Source organism: Agelaius phoeniceus, chromosome 2 (genome assembly GCF_051311805.1).
Source record: "Agelaius phoeniceus isolate bAgePho1 chromosome 2, bAgePho1.hap1, whole genome shotgun sequence".
In the NCBI taxonomy this organism is placed as follows: Eukaryota; Metazoa; Chordata; class Aves; order Passeriformes; family Icteridae; genus Agelaius; species Agelaius phoeniceus.
The window spans coordinates 70,319,484-70,347,417 of NC_135266.1; the positions used below are offsets into that span (position 1 = coordinate 70,319,484).

Sequence of the window (27,934 nt, forward strand, 5' to 3'; positions counted from 1 at the left end):
TGCTCACTTTAATTTCTTCATTTCTCCACCCACCTGAATCTGACACTTTGACATTGTTGCTTATTAGAATGGAAATTCAACATTTAGCAAGGTCAGGCAATTCAAGGTCAAAAACCAGTGAGAAATATATATATACTGAAGAAAGGATCATGGAAGTTTACATCACTAAAACATGCAGTTTCATTTTTCTATCATTTTTATCAAAACAATAGCTGTTGAGAGATACTAAAACAAGTTTTGAAATATTCATCACCATTTTCTTGCTCACTCCCAAAATAAATTGTTTCAGCACTCAGAGCTGTGGGTAGATACTGAATAGCATTATGTCTTTTAGTCTAGCATGTCGACGGAGAAGAATTGCCTCTAACACCGTGCCATTGTTCTATTTAAAGAACCTTAAGCAACAGGGATTTCACTGCTTGAGTTGGAAGATTATTTTTTCAGACTAGTAGACCTTATGACTATGAAGTATTTCCTGATGTTATACCAACATTCTTCCATCTCCTGAACTCCTAGCAGTTAGCATACCTTAACTCATTCTAAACAATCCACCCTCCTTCCAATCCTCCACACATCAAACTCTTCCACAGTGCTTGGCAAACTCTTTCCCACGTGGTACCTACAGCAAGTTAGAGTCTATGCTGATGAAGTACATAAACCTAATTGTGTGAGCGGGACATTCAGGTGGTCACTCAAAATGCAGATACAGGTGAGAGAACTCTGAGCCCCTCAAACCAGTGAAACAGAAGGTACAGTCTGAGCATCATGTTGCCTCACTGCAGAATCACAAGATAATACTGAGAACCACATCCCACAACTGTGGGTTTTGGTGGGTGACGTGAACCTCTCATTGAAATTTTATTGGGACAGACACAGGGGAAGCTTCCATATAGTGCATTTAAAATTCCAAAAGAAAATCCACAAAGTATTTTGTTACAAGTGGTTTAAATTGGAAGTTTCTCTTTATGTTTATACAATTGTTTCTCTCCACTGCAAAACATAGTGGTTTCAACTTTAACATGACTTTCTAGTCATTCACTTTTTCTCATATTTTGTAGAATACGTTCACACTCCTCTTAGACTGAAGTATCTCAATTTTTCAGTGCAAGTCAATTTAGACTGCAAACCAGCAACAAGTTTTTAGATGTATAAAACTCCCTTTTTCTAAATAAAGAATAATCATCTGAAATACCAGGCATTTTTTTAAAACCTTAAAAGTAGTACACCAGAGCTGTAAATTTGAATTTTTCAGGTAATCTTGAACAAAGATATTAGTGATATTAGTGGACAAACCTATCTGTGCCACAGAACAGATCTGTGGACTACTGGTATCAGGACCAGGAGCTGAGCCTCAGAGGCTTTCCCAGAGGCTGCCCCTTCAGTCTCAACAGAAAATTGGGCAGGACCTCATAGCAGCAGAGCCCCATTATGACTGATCCTGGTTAGCAGCTGGTGACTAGACTGTTACTGCTGGCATGGTTTTGGCAAAGAGCAGCCTGGCTGATACCCACAACCCTGGGATGGAACTCCAGGAAAGACCCAAGGACAAGCAGACAAGTACTGAGCAGTGTGTCCTGTCTCACCATGGGAAAAGAGCACAGTCCCACAGCTTCAAATCCATTTAATTGTGTCAATCTGAATATGTGAGGTATCGCCAGAAAGTGAACCAAGCAGCACAGCACAGGCTCCATGCACATCCAGGCTTACAGCTTTTAGAGGGGTCACAGGAAGGGGGAAATCTGGTGAAGAACAAAGCTTCCACATTGCAGCTCCATTAACAAACTTCCCCTCAAGACAAACATCATGTCTCCTTTTTCTAAACAAGTAGGTTTTACTCCCCAGACAGAGACACTAGCTGGAACTTCTGAAAATAAATGTGTTTAGGCAGAACTAGCAAGACATCTGGCAGAGGAGAGAAAAGCAAGAACAGGATCTCACCAGGGTCCCTTAAAGAATCACTGTTTACCCTAAAACACTCTGTCCTTAAAATAAACCAGTGTTTTCCTCTCACCTAGCCATAGTCATTGGCTTTTTAGTAACCTACAAAATGTCATGATTTTGAAATGAGCTCCGTGATTTACAACAGTAGCAGCTCCTCTATTTATAACAAATGCACACTTGTAAGATGTTATCAACTACTTTTGTCTCCCTGACATGCAGAGACGCTGCTTAAATAGAAAATTGTGTTATGTGTGTTTGAAGACTTCTAAAGCTAGATAATTTTGCATTTTTCTACCCTACTGAGCTAGGAAATTAACAGTAAAGCTTTTGCTTGCCCTCTAGGAGACCTGATTTAGTCAAAGACATGATCTCAGGTAGTAACTACAGAATCAGCTATTTATTTAATTTAAATAAAACTGTTCTTCCAGCAGACAATGAAGGGAAGAAATAATATGTCATGCTAAGATTCCTGAGCCAGTACTTCTCCCCTACGTTCTTTCTGTGCATGTTTAAGTGCACTGCTGCTCTGTGTTAAATAAGCTGCGGTAGAATGGAAACCAGCTAATTTGTGCTTCCTGGGTGCTGGACAACTAATTTAACTCTTGCTGGCACACAGGCTATAAATAGAAAAAGATGGCACAGCTTCATACAGATAACATTTCTATGAAAGTTAATAAATTACCAGTAAGGAAACACTTTTTCTTCCTACTTATCCACCCCATGAACAGGAGTCACGTTGTCTTTAATCCAAAGCAAGCAGGTGATGGTAGGTGTCACCTTGTGTGATGACTTACCAAGTCATGACTTACCAACTTACTCTAAACACCAGATGTACCCTCACCTGCTTGGCAACACACCTTCTCCTTCCCTCACCTTTGTCCAGGAGGAAGCACTATCCTTTTGGAACTACAGAGAAGTAAAAGACTTCTGGGCCAGACAGCAGAGACATGTGAGAGAGATGACCCTTGGGAGGGGCTCATTCTCTTGCTCTCGCATGGAGGTGGAGGGAAACTCCACAACAGCTTCCAAGAGTTATCTAACTTGATAGTTAGAGATGCTGTTTTTCATCAGATGATGGGCTGAGCTCATCTCTACATGAATTCCTACAAGCAGAACACTTCCCCTAGGTAATTTCATACCCATCAAAACTGATCTTGTAATATGCACAAGATGGTCACATCATCCTGATCCCAACACCAAAGAGCACTACCATCCTCAGCTGAGTCAGCTGAAACCAAATGCTTCCATGTCCTTCCAGTGACTGGAATGTGGTTTCAGTTTTTATGGGCTTAATGTACAAAGATAATACAAAAATACACCAAAATACATAAATGAAATCGACTTCTTTTAAGAGAACTGAAGGATCAGATGTAACTATCTATGCCTGAGATTGCTAATGCTTCTTCCACAGTTTTTTTTAACAGAAATCAATTGATTCAAATTCAGCAGCCTGGAGTATTTTGGTCTTAGATTTGTATGAACCTGTATACATCTGGTGTGTTCAAGGATGATGTTGTACTTACAGCTGTCATTTTTTTCAGATTCTCACCTGAAACTGCTAAACAACAATATTGCTTGCAGAGACATAGTTTAGGTCTAACCAGATATCAGGTAATTCTGTCCTTAACACAGGTTTTATGTAAATAAAGACTAAAAGGTGACAACACCAGATAAAAAGAGAAGTCTTCAAAAGGCATAAATGTAGGGTAAAAGCACAAAGTGAAAGATGCTGACTTACCTCAAAGTAAAGTTTATCAGGAAATAACAAAAAATGAGTGATTAGTCCAACAGTAAAACAAGATACAAGCATGTTTGGGGGCATTGGTAAAGTTAAAAGTCCCTGCTGACATTAGTCTTTTGAATTTCAATCACCCCATGTAAAGGGGAAAGAGAAAATCCTTAGGGTTTTGAACTATATTAATTGTATTTATTTTAATTAATTTCAAATTAATACAAACAGTGAAAGATTTAGGAGCCTGAAGCATCTTGTCTCCTCTGCTGCTTCAGAGGAGGCCCTGTCTGCACCCCTCTTGGGCTGATACCACTTGCTTTGATATTGACACAGTTCAGGTTCAATCCACTCTTCAAAGAAAAACGGGCAGGAAAATCCCTCAATCCCCCTTTCTGCTCTGAGCCCAGGGCATGTGCACATTTCCCAAGGACTGCAGAATCCAGTGGGTATTATTTTGTACTTAATAAAATTAACAGCCTTTGCAGAAAATAGGATTTGGAATGACATTTCTGCCAGGGGATCATTCAAAGTCTGGTAGATGTACTATGATATCAGTCCTGATCTCTTTCATATCACTGGCTCAATTTTTCGTATCACTGGCTGAATTTATTATGCTGAATTTTAAGAAGCAGAAGAAAAGTAGATGAGAAAGACTATAGCTCCTATTTTAGATAATATTTGTCCTGTTCTGCATTGGCTGCCATTTACTTGCCAAACACAGTTCGCTCTGTTTATTTACTATTTCAGGTTGTAAGAAGGCGCGTTCCAGGTAAAAAACAAAATACAAGAAAGAATGCCTCAAATTCACTCTTAATGGAATTTTCTCTGTAGCAAGGTAAACCACCTCCTCAACATTCAGGCCCTATTCATCCCTCACTATTAATATTTTAAACAGTTGTTAGAATTTAATGCTTGTTTATTAATATTTAATAATTATTATTCATATTTTTAAAAAAACTTCACTGGGCAATCAAGATACCAAACCAAAGTCAGTGGCACAGAAGAGATTAGTGAGTACTGCACAGATTTCATTAGTTCTGAACTATATGGAAACTACAGTCTTCACAATCCTGGGACACATCTGTTTAATATCCCTCCGGAAAGAAGGGCACTTTTGGGACTTACGGTTAGTTGTCCTGCTCTGGTCACTCTGAGCGCTGTCGTTGGACTGGTTGCTGGAGACAGAGGACACACTTGAGCTCCTGACAAACCCAAATGCAGCCAGCTTAGCTGCTGGCAGCCGTGAATAACCTGGGGGACGAAGTCCAGATGGGCAGGGCTTGGGGAGATTTGATTTTGCAGCACTTGGACATGATCCTTTCTTAAGATCAACTGAAACAAGGAAAAAGAAAGAAATTTTTTGTTAAATAAGTTAACTGTGAGACCATTACCTGTATCTCCCAACTACATAAAGGCAGTACCAAGGCTGAATACAAGTTTAAATGGCTGATCAAACTGCAGTGACGTCTTACTTTTTGCTGCGCTGAAAAGACATTTGGTGGAAAAATTTCAGGTCACAATATTTTTTAAAAGGTGAAGTGTGCCAAGTACCCATGGGGCATAACTCAAACTTCCAGCAAAGTAACATATTTAAACACTGCTACAAATTTCTTTTAATGTTATCTTCTTCAATGCTGTATCGCTTTCTAATTTTACATTTATTGTGTGCCAATTAAAAAAACTCACAGAGACAAACACGCTACGCATAACCTCCAGTTTTGGAAAGTATTGTAAACCAGCAACAATCCTCTTCAAGGACACAGAACTTCTTTGTATTTCAAAGAAAACACTTCTTTGAAGTTCTTATTTTAAATTCCACTAAAAAAAAATTTCCCTTTTCTTGCGCCAAGCCTGGGAACAAGGACATGACCTGTAAAGTCCTACTTTTTTAACATACCACTGGCCATTTCCACTGGTGGACTTTTCCTTGCTAAGACATCAGCCCATGTGAGTGACACCCACCAGGTCTCAGCAAAGTGACAGCAGCTGGTTTATAACACCTGGAGTTAGACCACAGCAGCAGTTCAGCTGTGATTTCTGCCTGTGGTTACCAAACACTCATCTGTCTTCAGCTTCTGTCCTAACCTGTAGGCTGCTGCTCCTGCTCAGGCAAAACTTCCTAGGCAAATATAGAACACAGGTTCACAAATGCTCCTCTTTTCCTTCACAGGCCAAAGGTCCAAAGGTCCGTGATCATGGCAGTCTTGCCTTCAAGGTCAAGGACCAAAAATTAGATTTTTCTTTTGGTTGGAAGGTCTGGATACCCAAGTGACTCCAGACCTCACGTGTACATCAATTTGGACAGAGCTTTTTCTTCCTAAATTTGAGAATACCAGATTCCTGTGGAATTCTGTGCAGCAAAAATACATATTTTTTAAAAAAATATTAACAACAATCTCCAAAACCTGATGCTAGAGTGTTTAATCAGGACAAATGGGGTAGTAGAAAAGGCAGCATTAAAAGCTACCAACAAATTCTGAAAAGGCCAAAAAGTCACCCTTTTTCTGTTCTTATTCAGTGAACACTATTGTACACTAGCCCGACACAAACTTCAAAGGAAGAAGTAAACATTCATAATATAAAGAAAAATACAAATTAACTGCACAGTAAGAATATGGTCATATTATTACAGTATTTAATTCTTTTGTAAACTATGTAGGTCACAGCCTTATTAATTTTAATGAAGCATTTCACTTTGAGAAGACTAGAGAAAACGAGACTAACTCCTTTGAGCAGAAAAATGTTACAGGGATTTTGAAAGATATTTGTGTACCTCATCACAATACTAATGCTAAGCTTTGTTTCATGTAACTAAGCCTTTCCTTTTGAAACAGAAATAGGTGTAACACCAAGCTAAAAAGAGTTTTGTTCTTCTATAAAACACACTCCTGCAAAGATGTAAAAAATGCTCCTTGCTCAATGAATAAAACAATTTTTATACTCTAGGCTCTTAAAATGCATTTTTGTACCCACTTTCCTCAGGTTGAGCCCTTTATTAAGACACAAGGAGATGGATGTCTGCAGCACCTTTGCAAGCCCAGAGAAGTACACACTGTGCAGAGTAACCCAAATGAAAATAACAAATATCTATAGTGAGTAAGAAAAGACTACTAAATTCCCCATTCACTCCTCATCCCTGGCACTAACAGAAGCAATTTTGGACTATGATCCTGAATGTGGCTTCCTTTGGATATTGTGAAGAGGGGCTCAAAGGTAGCCATGGGTTCCAGGCGCAGGTGAAGGGCAGAGCAGGCACGTTAGCACAGAGAAGAGACAGGAGTGATGGTCACCATCAGCTCACTGCCAGGTTTGTGCTGTGCTGCTTTGACAGCAGCCTACTGCAGCTGATTTATGGCTGATTTATGGCTGCTTCCAAGGCCAAGACTTCTTCCCTACCCACTGCAAAATACTCCATGTGCTGCATCAGTGACAGGACGAAGCCCAGGCACCCTCCAGATCTGAAGGAGAGAACAAGTATTCATGGTAAGCAGCTGCAGGTGCAAGGAACCTGCCCAGCTCAGTGGCAGCAGGGAGAAGGCATGGGGCTGTCTCTCATGGGTTTTACAGGTTTCCAAAAAATGCACCTGGACTGCATAAGCTGAGATTTCTTTCTCCTAAGAATCTCTGAAAATTGAGGTGGAGGGAGACATATTTCCATTTTACAGCAACAGACTATAAATATCACAGACTTCCTGCAACAATACAGGGGAAATTCCACTGGGACAGTGGAATAAAGTTAGAAATGGCTTTATTCAAACATGCTTGGCCTAGGGCAGTGTGGTTTACCTGAGACTCCCAGGTCCCCAACTCAACTACATTGTAGGGATGCCCACAACAAGTCCCCAGACTGACTGTTCTCTGCAGTTTGTGACCAAGCACCATGAATGAAGAAGAAGGATTTCCTTAAAGCCAAAAGGGTTTTGGTTACAAACTGCCCAATCATCTTTACCTTTTCTTCAAAGTCATTCTTCCAGATTTGAGCAGAGGATTTAGTGGTTTTTTCTCATACTTTTTTGTGCGTTTCTAGTTTATGACTTCAATTCCAATTCCCCCTGAACTAACAATATTTGCATCTTGTACTCATCATCATCCTTAAATTATTTTTCACTTTTTTTCTTTGTAATTCAGTTCTTCTGTACCATGAGGACCTTGGGGCAGGACATTATCCTCAATAGGGATGCATTCAAATCCTTAAAGCTAAGTAATTTTGTGTATTCTTTCTCATTAAAATACATGAGACACCAGCCTATTGTATATATTTTCTGTTCTAAACTTCATCAAGTTTTCTCATGCATGTTTTTTGCTTTATTTCTGTTCCTTAAAAGTATAGAAGTACTCCTACAAACAAGGTCTGGGAGTTCAAAACAAAAGTTATTTTAATGAGCAGCTTTTATTTTAATGAAAATCTGCCAAAATAAGCTTAAAAATCTTTCTAGTTGTCTCACTGCCTGAAGCTTATTATAGAATTAAGTATTGTTGTCTGTATGCACACAAGTGATTTTCTATGACACTTCAAGCTGTTCCCATCCAGAAACATAAAAACATTTTGAGTTAGGGACTGATTGACACGAGCTAGATGTGCCTGAGGAGACTTTGTTAAAAGTCTGAACTTCACTTCTTATGCATCCCCACTGCACAAGAATTGCATCTTCGTGCACGGGTAAAAAGCAACTTTCATGTAATTTCACTGTGAAATTTGAAATATGTTTTAGCTGAAATGAATGAAAAATTAAAGAAATGAGTTATACAGATATGTTCTTATGAAAAAGAATAGCAGTTCAAGACTTTAAAACTCCACAATTCAGGGATCCTTGGCAAGTCTTTGTTATCTGGTCATAGGGTTTTTCGTTTTCTTTGCTTTCCCATTTTTAAATTATTTTTTTTTACCAGCATTTCAGTTAAAACTTTAATCATTAAATGCCATTTTCTCTCACTTACTGATGATCTGAACATCACTATGCTCATTGCATATTGGGAAATCTGGGGTAAAGCACTTACCTCCAATATCACCGCATCAGTCAAAGATAATATAAGCTGAGTTAACCCAGCTCACTGGTATCTTTGCAGATTAAAAACAAATCACACAAGTGAGAAATTTTTTCTGGTGCCACTACATTAGTAGTTTCCCTGTATAGACATAACATCTTCTCTCCAAACAAGAACTGAGGAAAGGGGCTTCAAAACAGAGGCTTTAATGGTTTACACCTAAACAGCAGTGAGCAGGTTGAGCCCAGCTGCCCTGATGGTCTCTCACCCAAACACCATCAAGCCTGGGATAGGTCAGTTCCAAAGGCCAAACAGTTGTCACTGCTGAACACTGATTAATTTCTGATGGGTCAGTCCACCATCATATGGTAGTAAATGCTCACCTCCTCATGATTCAGATTTAAAAGCACCAAAAACTGCTCTGTGCCTTCCCAGCTCCCAGGCAAACCAAGGCTGGTTAGCACATTCTCAACACCCCAAGAACTTGTCATCTCACAACTCATTCAAGCTGCAAATGTCTGTGTTCGCTCAGCAGCTACTGTGAAAAGCACGGCATCCCTCAAAAACTTGCAGCACAGGAATCATCCATGCATGAGTCTCACTCATTGCATTTTCCACTGGGAGCCCAGAGCAGCCAGAACACTTCTCTGCACTGGAGCTGCATCTCATCTGCTCCTGCTGCTCAGAAGGGCTTTGGATGTCCAGCCAGAGACAACATTTGGCTCTGAGCAGGAAGGAGGCAAGGTAGGAAGCACTTGCCTGCTCCTACACCCAGATTGCTCCACATACTGTTCTTAGAAATGACAGCTTGGTACAACTGTCATATAGACAACCCTTCTAATATGATGGGGTTTAGCTCCTTGAAGACACAGTAATTGGAGCAGAGAGGTGGCAAATGGCAATGTCTCAAGTAAGATGACAATATCCTCAAAAAAAATTCACAAGGAAGTGTGTGTGTCCCTTTGAAACATTTTTTTTTTAAATGAAGTACAGTCAGATTGCGCTCCCAAAGAAAATAGAGAGTGTGAACTGAAAACTCTGCAGGTTAATGGAGGACAAAGAACATTTTCCTCTCTGAACCAGTCCCTTGTCCCTCTTTTCTCAACCAGTTAAGAAGCTTGCCAGTTCAAATCCAAGTACCTCAGACTGCAAGTACAGACAGAGCTGGAGTAGAAGTATGGCAATATTTCAGAAAGCTACCTCAAAACCTCTTTTCTATCATCAAATCTAATTTACATGTTCAAATAATAGGTCATTATTAGATTGCTTATTCCTGAGAATAAACATGAAAATAAAGGTTTCCTGCTGGGAGAAAGGTGTAGACATATTGAGACGAAATACATTATACATATGCAAAGACACAAATATTTGCATATATCTGTGTCTGTCCGAGGAATGACAAATATTGCAGTCCTGATTTATGGGCAAATTCTGTCTTCAATGAAAGCTGACTTGCTTAGAAATGAGAGGAGCAGCTAGACCCTTGGGACTGACAAGTTTAATACACAGAGAAGTGATAAGGAAGTAACATTTCATTAACTCACTCTTTGAGAAGAAAATACCCCAAAACACTACTGAAAAATGTAGAATTAAGTTAAATTAATGAGCATAATTAAAGTGAAGCTTTAACGATGAGATCTCTGTTATACTTTTCAAAATCAGACATTAATTCCATCAAAATAATCAGCTAATGAATGCAAATCCTAACACACTTGCTTCAAGAAGTCTTTATAACCAAGGAAAACATATTAATATTTTACATGTTATAAACAGAGTATGCTTCAATGCTTGTTTTGATTTACAAGTTTCCCATAGGAAGAGTAGAGTCTATTTACATAAAATAAACAAATGTTAAGCTTTCAGAGACTCTATGGCACCTATAAGTAGATCATAATTCAGTAACTTCTTATTTTACCTACTTTGCAGAATGCTTTTTCTTACAGTCAGGCTGCTTGTCTGACCCACCTGAGGCAAAGCACCACCGAAGGAGCAGCACTGCTTCATAAGGCACTTGCAGCCAATGCCGCTACGTGTCCTACATCCTACTGATGAAGAAGGATCACTGATCCAACCACACTTTAGGCATCACACTTAGAGATCACACTTGAGGGAGCACTCATCATTATTTCACTTTCTACTGGGCATGAGGTAAAGCTAACAAAACCCTTAATGCACTCATAATACTTGCAGTCCATCACAGCAGTTCAGGGATTTAATTATCAATTACTTCAGAGTCAGTTTTATGAGGATTAGTATTATGCATGGGCCAAACCACCCCGCTTATCAGTGCTGCTTAACCAGACTGCTGCATAATGAATGGCATGGCAAAGGGGAATAAAATCCTCCTTAAGAGGCACCACTGCTGTCCCCGATACCGTGCCACAGCGATTTCAGTGTAACAGAGCCACCGCGGTACCGCACTCTGCCACGGGATAGCAACTGGCTGATCCTTCTGTTTCCATTACCTCAGGGCAGGGCTGATATCACCAGGATTGGAAACTGGATTAAAAGCTCAGGATCAAACTGCAAGAGATGCTGATTAGCAGTCTTGAAGGCAGGCCTGGTATCCCTGACAGAAAAATACCCCTTAGTCCCCAGCTGCTTTTGCTGAAGCTACCCAAGCTCTCATACCCCACAACACCCATGAGCAAGTCTTACTGGCTCTGCATCCCAGACACTGCCAATATGTTCATGCATGTTATTTACTCATGTTTGCAAATATGACTCTATCAAAGCTGTGTTTAATCCTGTGTTTCAAATAGTGCAGCAGAACCAATGATGCAGATCAAATATACTGCAAATAATACTACAGCTAACGGCCAAATTAAGGGAAAGTGGTTGAAAATGGTGTGGGGTACCTTAATACAGATGGCTAAAAGGTCTGGCCCTTCTATAAGCTCCTCTAATTAGCACCCCAACAGCTCTGACATGCCAGGGGGTGCTGTCCCATACAACCCTTCCACAGCAAGCAGCAACCCATCTCTGGTCGGCATGTGTGCTCTGCTGTGGATACAGGCACAGGAATCAATTCTCTGATGCCTCTGCACTCCTATACCAATCTTGTCCTATCTTCTCTTACCTCAGCCTCTTCCATGAGCAATTCATTATTCTTTTTGAAAGGAAGTATTAAAAACAAAAAAGTCTGGTAAGCTGACCTATGAAGTTATACATTGCCAAGACAAGGATTAAGTCATTTGAGACATACAAGGAAAAAGGCTTTAGTCAAAGAAAAGGTGATTATAACAAAATCTTGAACAGATAATTGGGAAATAAAATATCTAAAATAAATGTAAAGAAACCAACGTAAGATTTCAGAAGTACACAAAAGATAAGTAGGAAGAGGCATTGAAACAAAGGAGAGCAGTGAAAAGTACTTCACAACAGAATAAGGTATTGCAGAAAAATTAAACACATTCTTCATCTTGCAAGGAAAGTGGAAGGTGAGATGCCAGAAGTGAAAACAATGTGTCCTGGGGTGGACAGTGAAAAACTGGAGACATTAGTAACCTCTCCAAAACAAGTCTTGTGTAATTTGAAATCTATAAAACAGTCAGAGCCCAAAGACCAGATAAAACACACTTTGGGGTCCTGAAAGAGATGACAGACAGATTATTGGACTACCAGGAGTTGTCTTTTGTACCCTTTCTGAAACAGCAAGGTATCAAAAGATTAGAGAGAAACAAGCAACAACAGTTGTAGGAAGGAAATTATGGAGAGCTATAAATTTAACTTGACCTCCAAAGCAGACCAGGTCCAAAAAATAATCAGTGATTAAAAAAATAAATATTTTTTTAAACTCAAAAAATTACAAAAAAACCCCAACTTTTGATAAATAAGAAAACATCAAGAAATACAACTTTAGTGGAATAGAATCACAGTAACAGCTTGTGCAATTTACTTATGTACACGCCTCGTGTACTGGCTCTTTTTAAAGGCAGTACTACAGACAAGAAATGGGACTGATAAGCTGATCCTGTTTAGATTTTAAAATGTCACATAACATAGAAGATGGTAAATGAATACATGCAAGACAAGCTCTTGTATGGATTAAAAGTGGCTAAGGAAAAGTAATGTCTGCTAGCATCAGTGATGGAGGATAATGTGGAGAATGGATGGATGAATAAAAATGAAGGCAGTGTTCATTTCTGAGGATCAGAAAAAAACATTTACTTGGTAATAGGTCTGTTTGCACTTTCTCTCTTATCTATCTCCCAAACTGTTTCCTATAACACAAGGGCTTACCCTACTCATATCCTGAACTCACAGACTCTTGCAGTTTCATTTAAATGGAAATTATGATCCAATTACTCTCTGCACCTGTATTCCCATGTTCATTGCTGACTGAACTCAAGTCACAGGGCTGAAATGGTATTTACAACCCAGCCTGCAATCTTGGGGTGTCTCAGAAGTCACATACAGCTGAATTTGGTCAGCTTCTGCTAATGGCATCAGATAAACTCCACATGCAGGGTCAGATAGTAAAGAATACTGGCAAGAGGCACTGTATTACAGAGAACCTTGATTGTCTGATAAGCCCCAAATCCTGTCAACCTGTATTACTGACTGACACTGTCCTCTCAGGGTAAAGTCAAGATGCTCTGGTGCATTTCCATTCTAAATTTTTCTAAATTACTCCTGCTTCTTAGTATGGACAAATGGGCACTGGGGAGAGATGGTAATAGTTTTCAAATACCTGCAAAGAGGGAAAGACCCCACAACTACTCCAGATAAAAGAGGAAGCAAACTGCAACAAAGGGGGTTAGGCAAAACATTAGGGAACAATTTTAACTTGAAAATAGGTGATGCATTGGAGCAGCCCTGCTTTCAGAGGCTCCAAAATCTCATATCAAAGGCTTTTATAAATAGTTTTTCATGAACAGGTTAAATAAGGATACATCAGAAAGAATCCCATCCTGGGGCAAGAGATCATATGACCTTAAGTCATTAATTAACTTTAGTCCTTATGACTACTTTTAAAAATCTCTGCAGCATTCTAGGCTGCTAAACAGCTGCTACACTTCATTCTGACAATGACTGATTTTCAGTTGTCTCTGAACTTGCCCCTGTGCATTTTTTAAACTTCCACACTTTTCCAGGCTATTAAGGAGTGTCCTGTAGAAGTAATTACTCTCTCTTTCTTGTGACATCAAACATTTCTCCTTCCACCTCTTCTCGTGCCTTTCCCTCCCCTGTAATTCTGCCCAGGGTCATGCTGAGCTGGGCAGTAGCTAGGGAGAAAAAGGTATTAGAAGTGTTGTCTCCAAAGAGGTGTACACCAGGCCTTCAGAGAATCAAGATCTCTGCTGGCACATTTGAACACTGCCCAGGTTTTCAGAGCACAACGTGGTGGGGAAGGTCAAATCCAGACTGAATGGTGGGGTCTTCATGATGGAAGAAAATATCCCATTATCTTCCCCAGAACAAAACCAAAGATTTTTCAGGCATTTACAAGGTGGAGGAAGATAAAAAGATGAAAAATGAGAATTATTATTGAAAACGATTCTCTTTCTTTGGCAATGACATGCTAAACAACCTTTGCAGCTTTGCACAAGTCCCAGACTCCCTAGTCAGCCTTGTTGCAGGATAAAAAGACAGACCTCAAAGGGTGCTGTTGGAGCTTTGTAGGATCAGGTCAAAATGTTGCTCATTTTGTGATTTTTTTTTTGTCTCAAAAAAAAAGGTACCTTATTGGTGACAACAGTAAAGGGAAAGGAAAGAAAGTTCATACTTTACCTGAAGCATCGGGATGGTAGAGGTTGGGAGTACTTGTTATTTCTCCTTGCTGATGGAGACAACTCCCTGAGGATCTTTGACTCGCAATGAGAATCCTGCTCTTGGCAGATGGCAACCTGGACACTGCACCCAGCCCTAGCTGTGGCTTCAGGATCATGGCAGATCGATAAAAGCTTGGTGACACCTCATAGTGGGTGTACGCTGGAGGGCAAAATTCATCTTTTGCAGGCCTTTCCCCAACCTGCAGAAAAATCATTAACACAGATATTACACAATAAATCAATAAACCCAGACAATATGGAGCTCCAAACTGCTTGTAAAGGCTAAATTTCCCTCCTTGTGAATCTGGTCCTCAGAGCACTGCAAGCTTTCAAAAATTTATGGTCTTACTATATGAATTGCTCTTCAAAAACATGTATATTACACTCTCAATAGGCAACTACATCCAAATAAAGAATTGATGCCTTCCCCAAAAGAAAATGGACAAATGGAAGACCTTCAATTTGTGAAAATGAGGGTACTGTTAAGTCATGAAAAGTTATATTATTTACACATGTAGATATACTAAGAGACTGTGTAAATGGAATTTTTGTTAGAAGTTATTTAAAATATTCTTGCCCAATTCTGGGAGAAGTTGGTTTTAACTTAGCTAAAAATAAAGCTGGAGGTGTTTAGGTACATTTTATCAGAGAAATTGTACTGCCAAATAATTTCTGTGACAAAAAAAAAAAAAAAAAGAAAGAACCCCCAGTATGTTCTCACGGAAAAATGTTCCTTGTAATCTGTGCCCCTCTAATTCCTGGAAAGAGACCTTGTTGTGGATGTAAGCACGTTTCTCTAACTTATGCTTTCAGAGGCCTGTGGAATATTCTAGATTGGAGCTATAAAACCCACATAGCCATAAGAATTGAAGAAAAAAACTATCAGATTTGCAAATGTGAAACCTTTGCTATTTATCACAAATAGATGCTGCGCTGCTATAATCAGTGTCAAATCTCTCAGTATTTTAATGGGCATTTACTGTAAGAAGAGCAGAGTCAGTCCCAAGCTGGACGTGTTTCCAGCTCATAGCTGGCTCAGAGCACTGAACTTGCACTTGAGGAACAATCTGGTTCCATGATTCAGCCCTTGTGTCTTTGTGCATTCAGGCTGGGCTCTGACTCCCACTTTTCTGTGCTGCTTCGTGACTCAGGACAAGAGTGCAGAGTTTTGATCTCTCACATTTGCAAAGAACTGTTTGCTCTTCTGAGTAAAGTCCAACTTCTTCACCATTTTCTTATAAAATGCAATATCAACATAATGTAGAAAGGACCTATGAATATTTTTTCAGTCATCCCATTTAGGCCGTGGGAAAAGAAAAAAAGCATAGGAAATAGGAAATCTGAAATAAATTTGTTTAAAAATTAATCAAAAAGTGCCACAGGCTACCTAGGAAGAAATGTAACTGCCAATTAATTAACTCTGCTGTAAGTTATGATGCATATAATATGCCAAATCAATTTCTATTTAGCAATTATAAGCATTAGAATATGCAGTTCAACATTGGCTATAAAAGCTTTGATCCTAGCTCCTTCAAGAGCTTTAATCCTAATTTAGCAAATCTTTAATATGCTAAGAGACAAGATTGGCCTTAAACTATGAAATATAGAAGAATATTTGAGGCCTTTGCACAGGAACTAGGAGGGCAGATGCAACAAACATTTATAGTTTTGCCCTATATTTTTCCCTCCATTTGCAGTCCTATTTCCTGCCATTAGATCTTTCTCTTTCCTTTTTTAATATACTCTTATGACCTATTTAAAGTTAGGATGCAGTTTTCTGCTGTATAATATCCATGATTCTGCAGACTTGGACTGCAGATGTCTGGCTTCTTACTTTCAGCTTCTAGATATGAGATTGTTTTTCTGGATAAGCCTCAGTTATCTCCTCTCTCCCTGATAAATTTATTTCTATCAGATTACACTATGCATACTATCATTTCATACTTAAATGAAAGTTAAGCACCAATGCCAAATATTTCAGTATGAGGAAAAGAGAAAATCTTTAAATACACAAAATAAGCATTTTTTATAAACTGGGTCAGTTTATTCAAATCTTCTCTCACCCCATTTCTTTTTCTTTATTGACAGTATGCTAAGAGCAGCAGAGAAGGGCAACAAACATGGACACAAACCAAATCAATCACAAGCATAAAAGCTCTTCTCAAGGAAGGAGTCCTTCTCAAGGAGAAGGACTTAGAATAAAATAATTTAGATTGGAAAAGACCCTTAAGATAATCAAGTACAACTGAATTTGCCCAAATATCTCTCAAGAATTAGATGCTATTTTTTGAAGATCCCAGTTTTGGAGGACTTGTTATGAACATATACTTTTTTTTCCTTTCTATTTAACTGTGAATTCATGAAGTGCAAAATTCAACTGGTCTCAATAGAATTGTATAAAATTATTGCCATTTTAAAGCTCTTCAGAAAGATGTGAATTAATATGATCCCTGTTAGCACTCTGTACTAGGTTTTTGTACGATCTCTATTTCCTAGAGATAATTTCTAGGGAAATTATCTGTTGCAACCTGCCCACCAAGAAGGTCAGCCCAGATTTTTCTTCTGTGGGGCTGTCTGCTCATTACCTACACACCTATGAATGGATTTGTTGAAATGAGCCAGAAAAGTCTGCAACAAATACTTTGAGCACACAGGAATTTCCACAGGCTGGGTATTCCTGAGCAGAGCTGGCAGCATGGCCAACAGGTACGGATGCCCAACACTTTCCTTCATGTTCCTTTGTTTATAACATCATCAAACATTAATGCCTCCAGGAAGAATTTGCTTGTCAAGCACCTGCTTCAGGCAACTCTTTGGGAAAAGAGTTTGCAACATCAGTTCAGGCAGTTCAAATAACAGGATCAAGGGGAAAAAATTTTGGTTTGACTGTATATAAAACAACTCCCCCAAGTCCTTTTTACCTCAACAGGCTTTTTGTTTCAACAGACTTTAGTCCATCTTTGGACCACAATGATGTCTGTGCAGGGGAACAGATCCCAAAAGGTACTTGAATGGGGCCAGCACAGTCTTGGTGAGGCAGGCAGGAGAGCTGGTGATCAGCAGACTTCCTTCCAGACCCTCACCATGTCAGGGCTCTTGGCAGCAGCCATCAAACAGTGAGTAAAGTGGCCAGTGACCACTCTCTGACAGCACACAGACTGTACCTGTACAGGAAAACTCTCCCAGGCTGGTCCATGCAGCAGCCTGGTCCTTGGCAGCAGCCTCTGGGTGAGCATGCTCTGGCAGAGCTGATCCTGAGCTTGGAAGCCTGCTCCCAGTCCAGCAGCCAACCTGTTCTGAACCTTGGAGGACATGTCATATTCCACTGTTCAGTTCACTAGGACAGCTACAGTCTTAGGGAGCCTGTAACTTGATTTGCCCTGTAACTTCCCACAGAGGCAATGGGAGAACAAAGAGCCCACAAACACCCGCTGATGCTGACTAGAAGAGGGTGAGGTCCACAATGAGATGGGGATCATGTTGTGATCAAGGATGTGGACAGCAGTGACCTGCCCTGGAAAAGGACTGGATTTCTTAAGCATTTTGCATTTCACCTTGAGAGGTTTTCTTTTCTTTTGCCCATTCAGCCTTAACTCAATTCCACTATGGCCCTCAGCACAGCTGGACTGCCTTCATGCTGGAGTTGGGATTTTTGTCTGAGCTGCCCTGAGTGGGCTTTGGCACAGGCAGCTCAAGAAGCCCTGCAGGCTTCCCTCTGCACAGAGACAGCCCTTGAGTATTTCTCATAAAGTTGTCCAGGCCTTTTCTTGGAGTCTCTTGCCCAAGACAGCACCTTCCTATTTCTTCTGTGCCTGGCACCCAGAGGGATATTTAATTGTTCCTACCACTTAGCTGAATGATGCTTAGAGATTACAGCTGTTAATACTATCATAGCTATACAAGGAGCTACAAAATGCTAATCAAAGCTCTCCAAAGACAATAGTGCATGTGTGAAATAGGTCAGTCTGGGATTTTTTTCTCTAACCAAGACAGTGGCCATCGTGCCAGAGTCTCCTTGTCTCCAAAACCTCTGAGTCTTCTACATTTTCTCTTCAGCTCAGTGATTTGGATATATTTCAATGCATCCTAATTGGTTTCTTTTGGATTACACATCACTCATCTGCTACTAACCCATACTGTGCACAGCTGCTCTTTTAAGCATCTGTTCACCTTCATGGATTGATAATTTTCCTTTCTCTTGATTCATACTGAACCAAATCAGGCCCCTTTGTATTCCTTCAGCTGGCAGGACAACCAGGTTATTGCTTTTAAGGTGGCAGTCCAAGAAAGCAGATTCCATCTTCTGCTATCAGCTCCTGAATCCCGGCCTAATGCAAACTCATCATGCAAACCACAGTTTGACTTTTTCTTCTCAGTCTCTTCTCCAGTCAGTCCAGCTTCTCTGAAGAAGCAGTTTGCTTGGGTTCAGATATTGACTCTTTGAAATACTCACCAAAAGTAATATTTCTTGGAGGAAGAAGGGAAGATCATCTCCAGCTCATGTGTCCTACTTCTAACCCTAGTCTAGAGAAAATTACACTGCAGACTTGCCACAACCTGAATCCTTACCATGCTGAAATCAGTCCTCAGCAGTGCTCAGAAATCTGTCCTTTGTTCACTGATGTGTCTGCTGATCCTGCCTGATTATCTGAACCCCAGTTCTCACGGACACCTGTGGTCTCCAGAGGGTCCTGCCACCCTATAAACAGTCAAACAGCCAGTGCACACTCTGGGTCATTTTGGCTTTCATTCCATTGCCATGCATTCAACAGCAGTAACCTAGTAATTTTCCCTCACCTTACAAGGAAATTGTGAAAATATACTAATGATGGCTGGAATAGACAATCTGCCAAAGACTTAGGTAATTCACTCCCTGGACATAAAATACAAGGGACAGAGCTGAAAACTGAAGTTAAAGGAAAAAGGACAGCAAGTACTGTTCTTTCTGTGTTTGTGATAAGAAATAATTATAATCTTTGCTCACTTCAGTAGGTTTCTAGCTAATATGCCATAAGGGTCAGTCTACACTCATACACAGTATCCTAATTTGGATATTTGCCAGGTTTTGACTGAGTCACTAAAATTTTTATTTTAATGCTGCTCCTTGGATCTATATTGTATGTAGAATGAGGTAGGGAGTAAAATAGCCTTAATAACACCACAAGACACAGAGCAAAAAAACATATCCTTTTTTTAAAAGACTGGTTCAAATAAAATCACTTGTGTTATCTTTAGTGTTTGTATGAAAAGCTTGGTTGTTGAACTACCTCAGGTCCCAAGCAGTGGATGCAAGAGCACATGACAAACACGGCTTGCTCTTCCCTGTCCTTCCTCCACCTACTAAGCATGCTCATCCTTCCTCCACTGTGTTCATCTCCTAGCAGGGATTTTGGGAACCCAAGGCTCCTGCCCAGTTTAACAAGGCAGAAACACAGTGAGATATCTGGAACCAGAGGCGTCTAGAGGGATTTCCATCACGTTTTGGCTGCTTAGGATGGCTTTCTGGGGAAAAGAAGAAATCTTTTTTGAGGTGCAAGTCAGTGTAAGAAACAGCATTAAATCTTCTTTTGTATTATATGTGTAATCCAAAAAGAGCTCTGATGGCCCCTGGGTTTCCATACAGCTAAACAGAATGGAATTAGTGTAGACCTCTAGTGCTCTATCTTCAAAAACTTGCCAACTTTCCCATTAGGAAGGAAGAGTCTCTATGGGCAAATTACAATAATTTCCCAAAGCTATTCTTCAGGAAGCAAAAAAAAAAAAAAAATTATTTATTCAATTCAGCATGTCTTTTTCTTTCTAAACATCCCTATTTATAATACTAGCAGGTGATCAAAATGCTGGAAAATACTGGAAGAACACAGTAACAACTTCCAGTAACAGCTAAGATATCACAACAGGGTCACTGCCAGAACAGTCAGGTAAGTTTATTCCTAATGATCACACATTGTTTTAGGATTTATTTCTTATTTGAGGCTTGAGAGCTAACTTCTGGCAGCAGCAAATAAGTAAACAATCACCACTTGGCAGACAAAAGCAGCTGTCCAAGCTGCAGAAACTTACCTCCTGCAGAAACTTCTCGCTCATCGGACCGAAGTGATGACCTGGGGGCCTAATGCCTGACACTACTAGTCCAGAACCGAAGAGCCTTGGCTTCTGGAGGTCAGGTTTAAATTTGTCGTAGAGGACACCGGCGGGCTTTGGCTCCCCTCCGCTGGACGCCTTCTGCTCGGCAGGGACGGGCACGCTGCACGCGGCACCGTCGAAGGGCAGCCCCGCCGGCGCGAACAAAGGGTCGAGCTGCTCCATCGAACGAGGGCTTCTCCTAATGTACGTGATGATCTTAGGTCTCACAGGTTTGGGCCGGGGGATGGCAGGCTTCATCTCAACACCTTCTTCCAGCTTTTCACTGCAGTCACTGTCCACACCGCCCTTATCTGTGAGGGAGCCCTTGGGGTGGACCAGGATAGGTTTTGGGATGGCGCTGCTGCAAGCAGTCTTGATAGGCACTTTAGGGGATAAGTTTAACAACTGTGTGCTGTCAATGGGAGGTAGGACTGAGGAGGGTGACAATTTGTCATCATGAAGTGCATAAAGGTCCTTCAAATTACTGTTTGATAGTGTGGGCTGACCATTAACATCCGGCGTTGCCATTGGGCGCACAGGAGTTGGGACACATAAAAAGACATCAGCCTTTGTTGGAATGTTACAGCTCTCTGGTGCTTCCTCTGGAGGCTGTTTCTCTACATTAGCTGTTTCTTTACTTGAATTGGAAACATTTGAGGTTTCCACATCACTGCTGTGACTGTCAGGTTGTTGGTTTGACACTGTCTCTGCACTGCGCGCTTTGTGATGTTCTGACGGATCAGAAGCAGGCACAACGGCATCCTCTGTGCTTTCTTTGACTAGCATCAGTTTATTCTCATTAACTTCCAAGGGCTTGCTGTCAGGTGGATTAATATCATGTATAGAAGATATCTGTTCACCAACTGTTTCAGTGCAACCTGTGTCAACTTCATGCAAATTTTTGTTTTTTCTCGGTGTCACTTTGATGCTGGATTTACTACTGCAGGTGAGTGGAAATATTGTTTCCATTTCCTCATCAGTAAAATATTCCTCACCAGCCTGGCTGGTTGCCCTGATGTCACTGTCATTGCTTCCTCTTCCTTCCCTACTGATGGCGATGTTATCATGTTGCAATTTATCATCAGGATGAGTTACTACCTGGCTTAACAATGGGTCCTCTACTTTATTATAGGTGTCATGAAAATGGGATTCTTGGATTTTTGACATGTCAGACCCAGAGCTTTTCTGTTCCTGCACTGCTGTATTTTCAGCTCTTGGACACCCCAGGAACTCTACCAGCATAATTCTCTCTATCTTTTGTGGATAAGTATTTTTATATTGTAGAGATGGTGCAGTCCTAAGCTCCAGTTTTTTGCTTTTATCACCCTGACCTAATTGTGCTTCTGATTTACTAGCAACCTCATTGAGCTTAACAGCTGAATGTTGAGAATGAGAAGTATGCAATGTGCTTTCAATGCTAACATTTGGTACATTTTCTGGTTTACTTGTTTTCTTGTTCCCTGAGGTAGATGGTGTGGAATAAAATACAGTCTTTTCCTCTGAGGTATTGTCAAGTGGACAAAACACCATCCCAAGAAAATGATCCGTGGATGTTTTTTGGGATTTCTCTGTACTTCCTACCAAGTGGTGAGACCTGTCAATGGAGTCCAATGATGCAGAAAGCAGACGTTTGCACGACACACGACCAACGCTGTCTTTTGCAAATGTTTCAGGCTGAGGAGAAAATTTACTTGGTCTTCCCAAAGAAAGCCTTTTTATTCTCTCCACCTCCACAGTCCTGGACATTTTTCCCTTAGGAATGTTCTGGGTGAAGTCAATATTACCTTTGGAGACAACCTCCAGGTTGGCATCATTTGTGCTACTTTTTAAATTGGACAGACTTTGTCCTCGGCTAATCCTGATATGCCTTGATATATCCTTAGCTTCAGTGGTCCTACAGTCTTTCCCCATTTCCCTGCTTGTGGTGGAGGGCAGCTTACTCTCCTGTGTACTGGTGTGACAGGTTCGAGAGTCTTTGAAGGTCAGAAGTTTATTCTGCTCTGTAGGCACATGAGTCACTTTCTCTGTTCCTCCAGAGTATATATTCCCACTCTCATCTGTCAAATCATGTTTCTTAACATCCCCATCAGTGGCTCTAACTTTTGTTACAATTTGGTTGGCATTGGTATCCCCAACATTCACTATGCTTTCGTTGTTGTTTCTTATTTCACTGCGGTTGTCGTGAAGCTGGGAATAACATGACTTGTTTGGAATTAGTGGAGTACTCATTTTGAAGCTTCAAGCTTTGACTGCTTTTTTTTTTCTTTTTGCTTTTTTTTTTTTTTTTTTGGCAGTTCTAATTAATGAGAAGGTGTTTTTCCCTACCAGGTTAACTTTTATGCATACTTCAGTTATATATTTAAATTAGAACTGTTCAGTAGAAAATTCATCATCAGAAGGCTTGAAGTCTCTTCTCAGAGTCACATTTTTCTGCTGCTCAGTTGTCTTTTCTGCAGCTCCTGGACCTAGGAAATCTTTATGATGTGCTGTAGAGAGGTTCAACAAAAGCAAAATAGATCTGCCAAGTTCCCTCTGAATGAGAGCCAGTTAATCCAGCCAACCTAAGGGGAAAAAACCCAAACACAAATAAAACAAAAACCCAAACAGACAACATTACACTGATGTCAGAAATCATGCTAACTAAATTAAACTTAAAATCAACAGCACTCCCAGGTATAACCCTAGGACAGAGTGTTTTCAAACACTTTAAATGCTATTTCAATTACACTTTTGCTCCCAGCAAAAGTTCTTAGTGTAGGACAGATCTCTGACTCGAGAAGTTACACAGCAAAAACTGTCCTGGTTAGAGGAGTGGTTGTTACTGTTTTTAAGACACATAGGTTTACAACTGGAAATAGACAAAAATAGCCAGGTGAGGATGGGATCCAGTCTTGAGGGTCTAAACATTTGCATATTGCTTCAACAATTATTACACCAAGAGTGGCTACTGAAGCATTTAAAGCATCACTATACAGATTAGTCATCAATAATAAAATTCCAGGTCCACAGAAGTTGTTTATGGGTTTCTCTCCTTGCCTTGTAGAAATCACTGCTGTTCTTGCACCAACACCCCACCCCCTTCAACATTTCTTAGCCAGATCTATAGATTCCAAGAAAGCAAAAGCTATGGCTGGAGGCCTGCAAAGAAAAGTTCTATTTTTTCTCAGACAGATGAATGTGTGTATTTTTAAATATAGAGAATTCTACACCAATCCCAATACAGTGCATCTCTTTTTGGCTCCCTCACATGTTTGGCTTTGGGAGCCCAGATTTTGTCTTCTATCACCTCCAACAAGATGAAGGTGAGATTTCTGTCTGTTTCATGCCTAAATTCACTCTCTGAGATATTTCTTGCACCCTGTGTGTTCATACCCTTCATCATAAAGAAACATGGACACTGGAAACTGTAACATGCTCCACATTTCCCAGAAGCTGGAATTCAAAGCACTTGTGATACTCCCAGCTGTGCTGGGTTTCTAGCCAGGGGCTCACAGGGGCACTAATTAGAAGTGCAGAATAAGTCCAGTGCTCTGTCTACAGTGTCTGGGTGCCAGTCTGGATCCCTGTGTTCACTGAAAGCATCTTTACACACAGTGTGCAGAGAGACCATGCTGGTGTGCTTCAGAGACCAGACCAAGCACTTTGGCTTAACGTTGCTAGTACAAATTTATTAACATGAAGGTCAGGAAAGACCTGGCCCCTCTCAAACACAGGGCTCTGCTCAACCTCAGGATGCTGCCAGTTGAGACTAACCCCTTAAAGCTGACAAGGATGGACTCTATGCACCCAGCATTCCAATTTCATCTCTTCTTGCGGCATCCAGCCTCAGATTAGGGATGTCAAAGACTTGAAGAATCTACTACATTCTTACAATTAACACCCATACAATTACCCAAAGATATTTTCTTTTTTTGCAGAATACTGCCTGCTTAACTTTGTAATGTCTTTTATGACTACCATTACAATAACTACACAGCTTGTAAATAATACAAGGTTCTGCTATAGAACATACAAGACTCCTACTAAATTAATATAAAAATATAATGTATTTTCCTATTAGGGAATACAAACTTTGGAGCTTGGTTCAGTCAATGTGTTGAACATTTACATATTGTGATAGGCCCATTTGGAAGTAAGATACATGGTTTTGTGTTACATTTGGGACCTTAGATTTGATCATTCTTCTGTAAATAGCTGCTATTTAAGAAGCTTTGGCTTGGGTTTTCTGCAAGATAGTTTATTTTAAATGGCACTGTCCAGACTCAACTTCACTATGCTCTTTGGAGTCAGTGAGATGAAAAGACTCAGCTGTGTCTGGATTCTGCTGGCTCTTCCTCTATGTTTTATTACTCACCTCTCTTGACTGATGTTGGCTGACACACACACATCTGAAGTCACTCCCTGCTGTGCAGGAATGCTCTGAGATGAGAGGGACATGAACCTCCTAACTTCAGATGCCCTCCTCAGAACAGGAGAAGGGAGTAAGAGGAGTCTCAAGCCCAACAAAGACAACACTACATCACTTAGCAGCATATCACTAGGGACTCTGGACAAGAAACATGTCTGCAATCGTCAAGACTGAACTTGGCATGTGTAAGGATTTATATGGATGAAATTTTCTTGATACTGTATAATGTAAAAATATCCCCTCTGAACCGCTGAGAGTAGAAAATGAAGTCATAGCTCTCCAAGTCACAGCGTCTTGGCAGGATCTATAACTGTATTTGTGGAAAAAAAACCAAAACAAAAACCCTTTACAAAGTGATGTGAACAAGCTAGAGAGTGGAACAAAATTATATCCACCAGACTATGTTTAGCTATGAATCCCACAGGGAGAAGAAAAGTTCAAGGAGCCAGAAACACAATTAAATACTTCTGTTCAACTCCAGCCATATCAGGTTCCTTCTAAGATGTCTATCTCTTATGAGACTCTATTTTAAACCTGAGTCCATTTAATGATGATCTAGGAAAGAAGCCTACAAGAGTTTCTTCCCATCTGATATTGCAGTTCCTCCACTACACTCCAAGTTACATTTGGCCAGCAGGTCTCACCCTAACCTCTGGAGACATCAGGAGGAAGGAGAAGCTGAGCTGGATAATTTTTGCCCCAGGACATGCAGCAGGGACTGCATCAGCAGACCTCAAGTTTGTAGAATAAAACTGGCTGGAAAAAGAATGCAGCAGCCTGCTTCTGAATAGTAACAGCAGTGGGTTTTTTGGTTAAACAAGCAGCGTAGAAATATTGTTATCCTCAATAGGAATTGAAAAAAGAAAAATTGTGAAGAATTCCACAATATTGGTTGTTCTGTTTTCAATTTGCCACGAAAATAGAACAGCAATAATTATGAGATATGCAAAGGAATTATCAAAGCACATGTACAAATAAAAATGGGAAGAAAGAAATAAAACCTGAAACATGTTGAGAATTTTGCTTCCTCTATAAACATTTCCTAATACAGGCTGTTACAGCTGCTTACCCATCCCAGTACTGAGAGTCTAAACCCAGAATATTTACAGCAAGATACACCAAAAACATCTGGGTGTTCTGGTAACACTGTGCATGGCTTAGACTGATTGCTCTTTCAGTACCATGTGTATGAGAAGCACCTGAACACTTCATTTACCATCTGCCACTGAACTGATGCCTCTTGCTACTACCATAAAGCAAAACAAAACAAAACAAAAAAAACCCCAAACAACAGAAAACAATGAGTTAGTAAATTGCTGGGGCAGAGCCAGTAGCCTGTGAATGGTCAGCCATGGGCCAGCAACCCCTGTCAGCCGCCCACTCCTGCAAGGCAAAAGCTCTCAGCCCAATGGGGTAGTGGGTTGTGCTGCCCAAGAAATAGGGTTACACAGGCAGGTTGTTCACCTGGAGTAGAGAGGGTTCCAGGTAGACCTCATTGCAGCCTTTTAGTACTTGACGGGAGCTTATAAAATGGAGGGAAAATTACTTTTTACATAAGCAAATATTCACAGGACTAGGATAAATGACAAGAGATTTAGATCAGATATTAGGAAAAAATTCTTTACTGAGAGCGGTGAGGCACTGGAATATGTTGCCCACAGAAGTTGTGGTTGTTTCATCCTTGGAAGTGTGCAAGGCCAGGTTGGACATGGCTTCAAACAACCCCATCAGTGGAAAGGGTCCCTGCCCGTGGCAGGGGGTTGGAACTAGAAAATCTTTAAGGCTCTGTTCAACCCAAACTCTATGATTCTATTATACATGGGGGGAACCTGTGCACCAGCCCACTTGACAATGACTCAGGGAGCAATCAGGAGGCCTGATGGGGTGTTTGTCCTCACAGAAGGCAGCTATGACTGCTTGATCACAACTCAGTTCAAAGCCCAAAGTGAGAAATCTCCAGCCATTTTCCTCAGAGGCTATCATGAGATCAAGAGCTCCAAGTTTTTAAACTCCCGGAGCATCCTGGACAAGGGCTGAGCACAATCTCCAGCTCTGCTGCCCTCTGCACAAGCAGCACACATCCAAAGGATGAGAGTCTTGGATGCATTACAATACCCACAGATCTCCTGCAGAAAAAGACCCTCAGGAAGAAATCTTGGCCCACGAGAAAGACACTGCTGTTGTCTGACCAGTGCAGTGATGCAGGGAGATGGAGGAAAGCAGATGAGGGATATATTTGCATGAGGTGGGAAACAGATGTGGTTTTACAGTTACTACAGAAAACGGAACAGATGCCTCCTGAAATGCACAGTTGTCCCAAGAAATGCCACTGGGGAGGATTGGCAAACCAGGCAGAGCTTCACTGAGGCCTTCTCTGGCAGACAAGATACCACCACATGCAATGCCAGCCCTGCAGGCTGCCAAGAGCTGAGCCCACAGATGAAACAAATACAGCACTGGATGGAAAGGAGGTGGGAATATCTCCTTGGGAAGCCCAAATCTTCATGAAGAACTATTTCTGATGGTGACAGAAGCTGAAAGCTGATAGCAGGATATTAAAAAAAAAGAGCCAATAAACCTTTTGGAGTGGGTAACATACAATTGGAATTAATTAAAAGTGGTAGAAAAGTGCTCACCCAGGCATGTGATAATTTTGTTAATGTGATTTGGAAGGGTGAGAACTAAAGATTTGGATACAGTCCCCGACAGCTTCTATTCATAACAAAGCAGACACAGCTGTTTGAGGAAATTACAGCATAATCTCATCTTTGGCAGGTCCTGTGGAAATGTTGCTGTCTGTCATGAAGAGGACAGTACTTCAGAGAGACAACTTTCTGCCTGACAAGCAATTAGAACATAGGCAAAGAAAAGATGATAGAGCAAATCTATCAAATTTTTACACACTGGAAAGTGGCAGGAGGGCAGTTCTAATTCAAAAGTAAAACTGAAATTATTTGAAGATATTAA

The 27,934-nt window shown here is 40.6% G+C and overlaps 1 protein-coding gene across 4 annotated transcripts in view; it reads right to left on the reverse strand.

Annotated features, from left to right (window-relative positions):
- Positions 1-27,934, reverse strand: part of MTUS2 (microtubule associated scaffold protein 2) — a 263,446-nt gene that overhangs the window by 137,404 nt on the left and 98,108 nt on the right. For all 4 annotated transcript variants that reach the window (XM_077173823.1, XM_054627789.2, XM_077173825.1 and 1 more), the window contains 3 exons: positions 20,497-23,120; positions 14,393-14,633; positions 4,799-5,005 (listed from right to left, as the gene is read on the reverse strand). In XM_077173823.1, coding sequence (XP_077029938.1) covers positions 4,799-5,005; positions 14,393-14,633; positions 20,497-22,788 — 2,740 coding nt within the window. In that variant the 5' untranslated portion in view covers positions 22,789-23,120. The remainder of the gene's footprint in view (positions 1-4,798; positions 5,006-14,392; positions 14,634-20,496; positions 23,121-27,934) is intronic.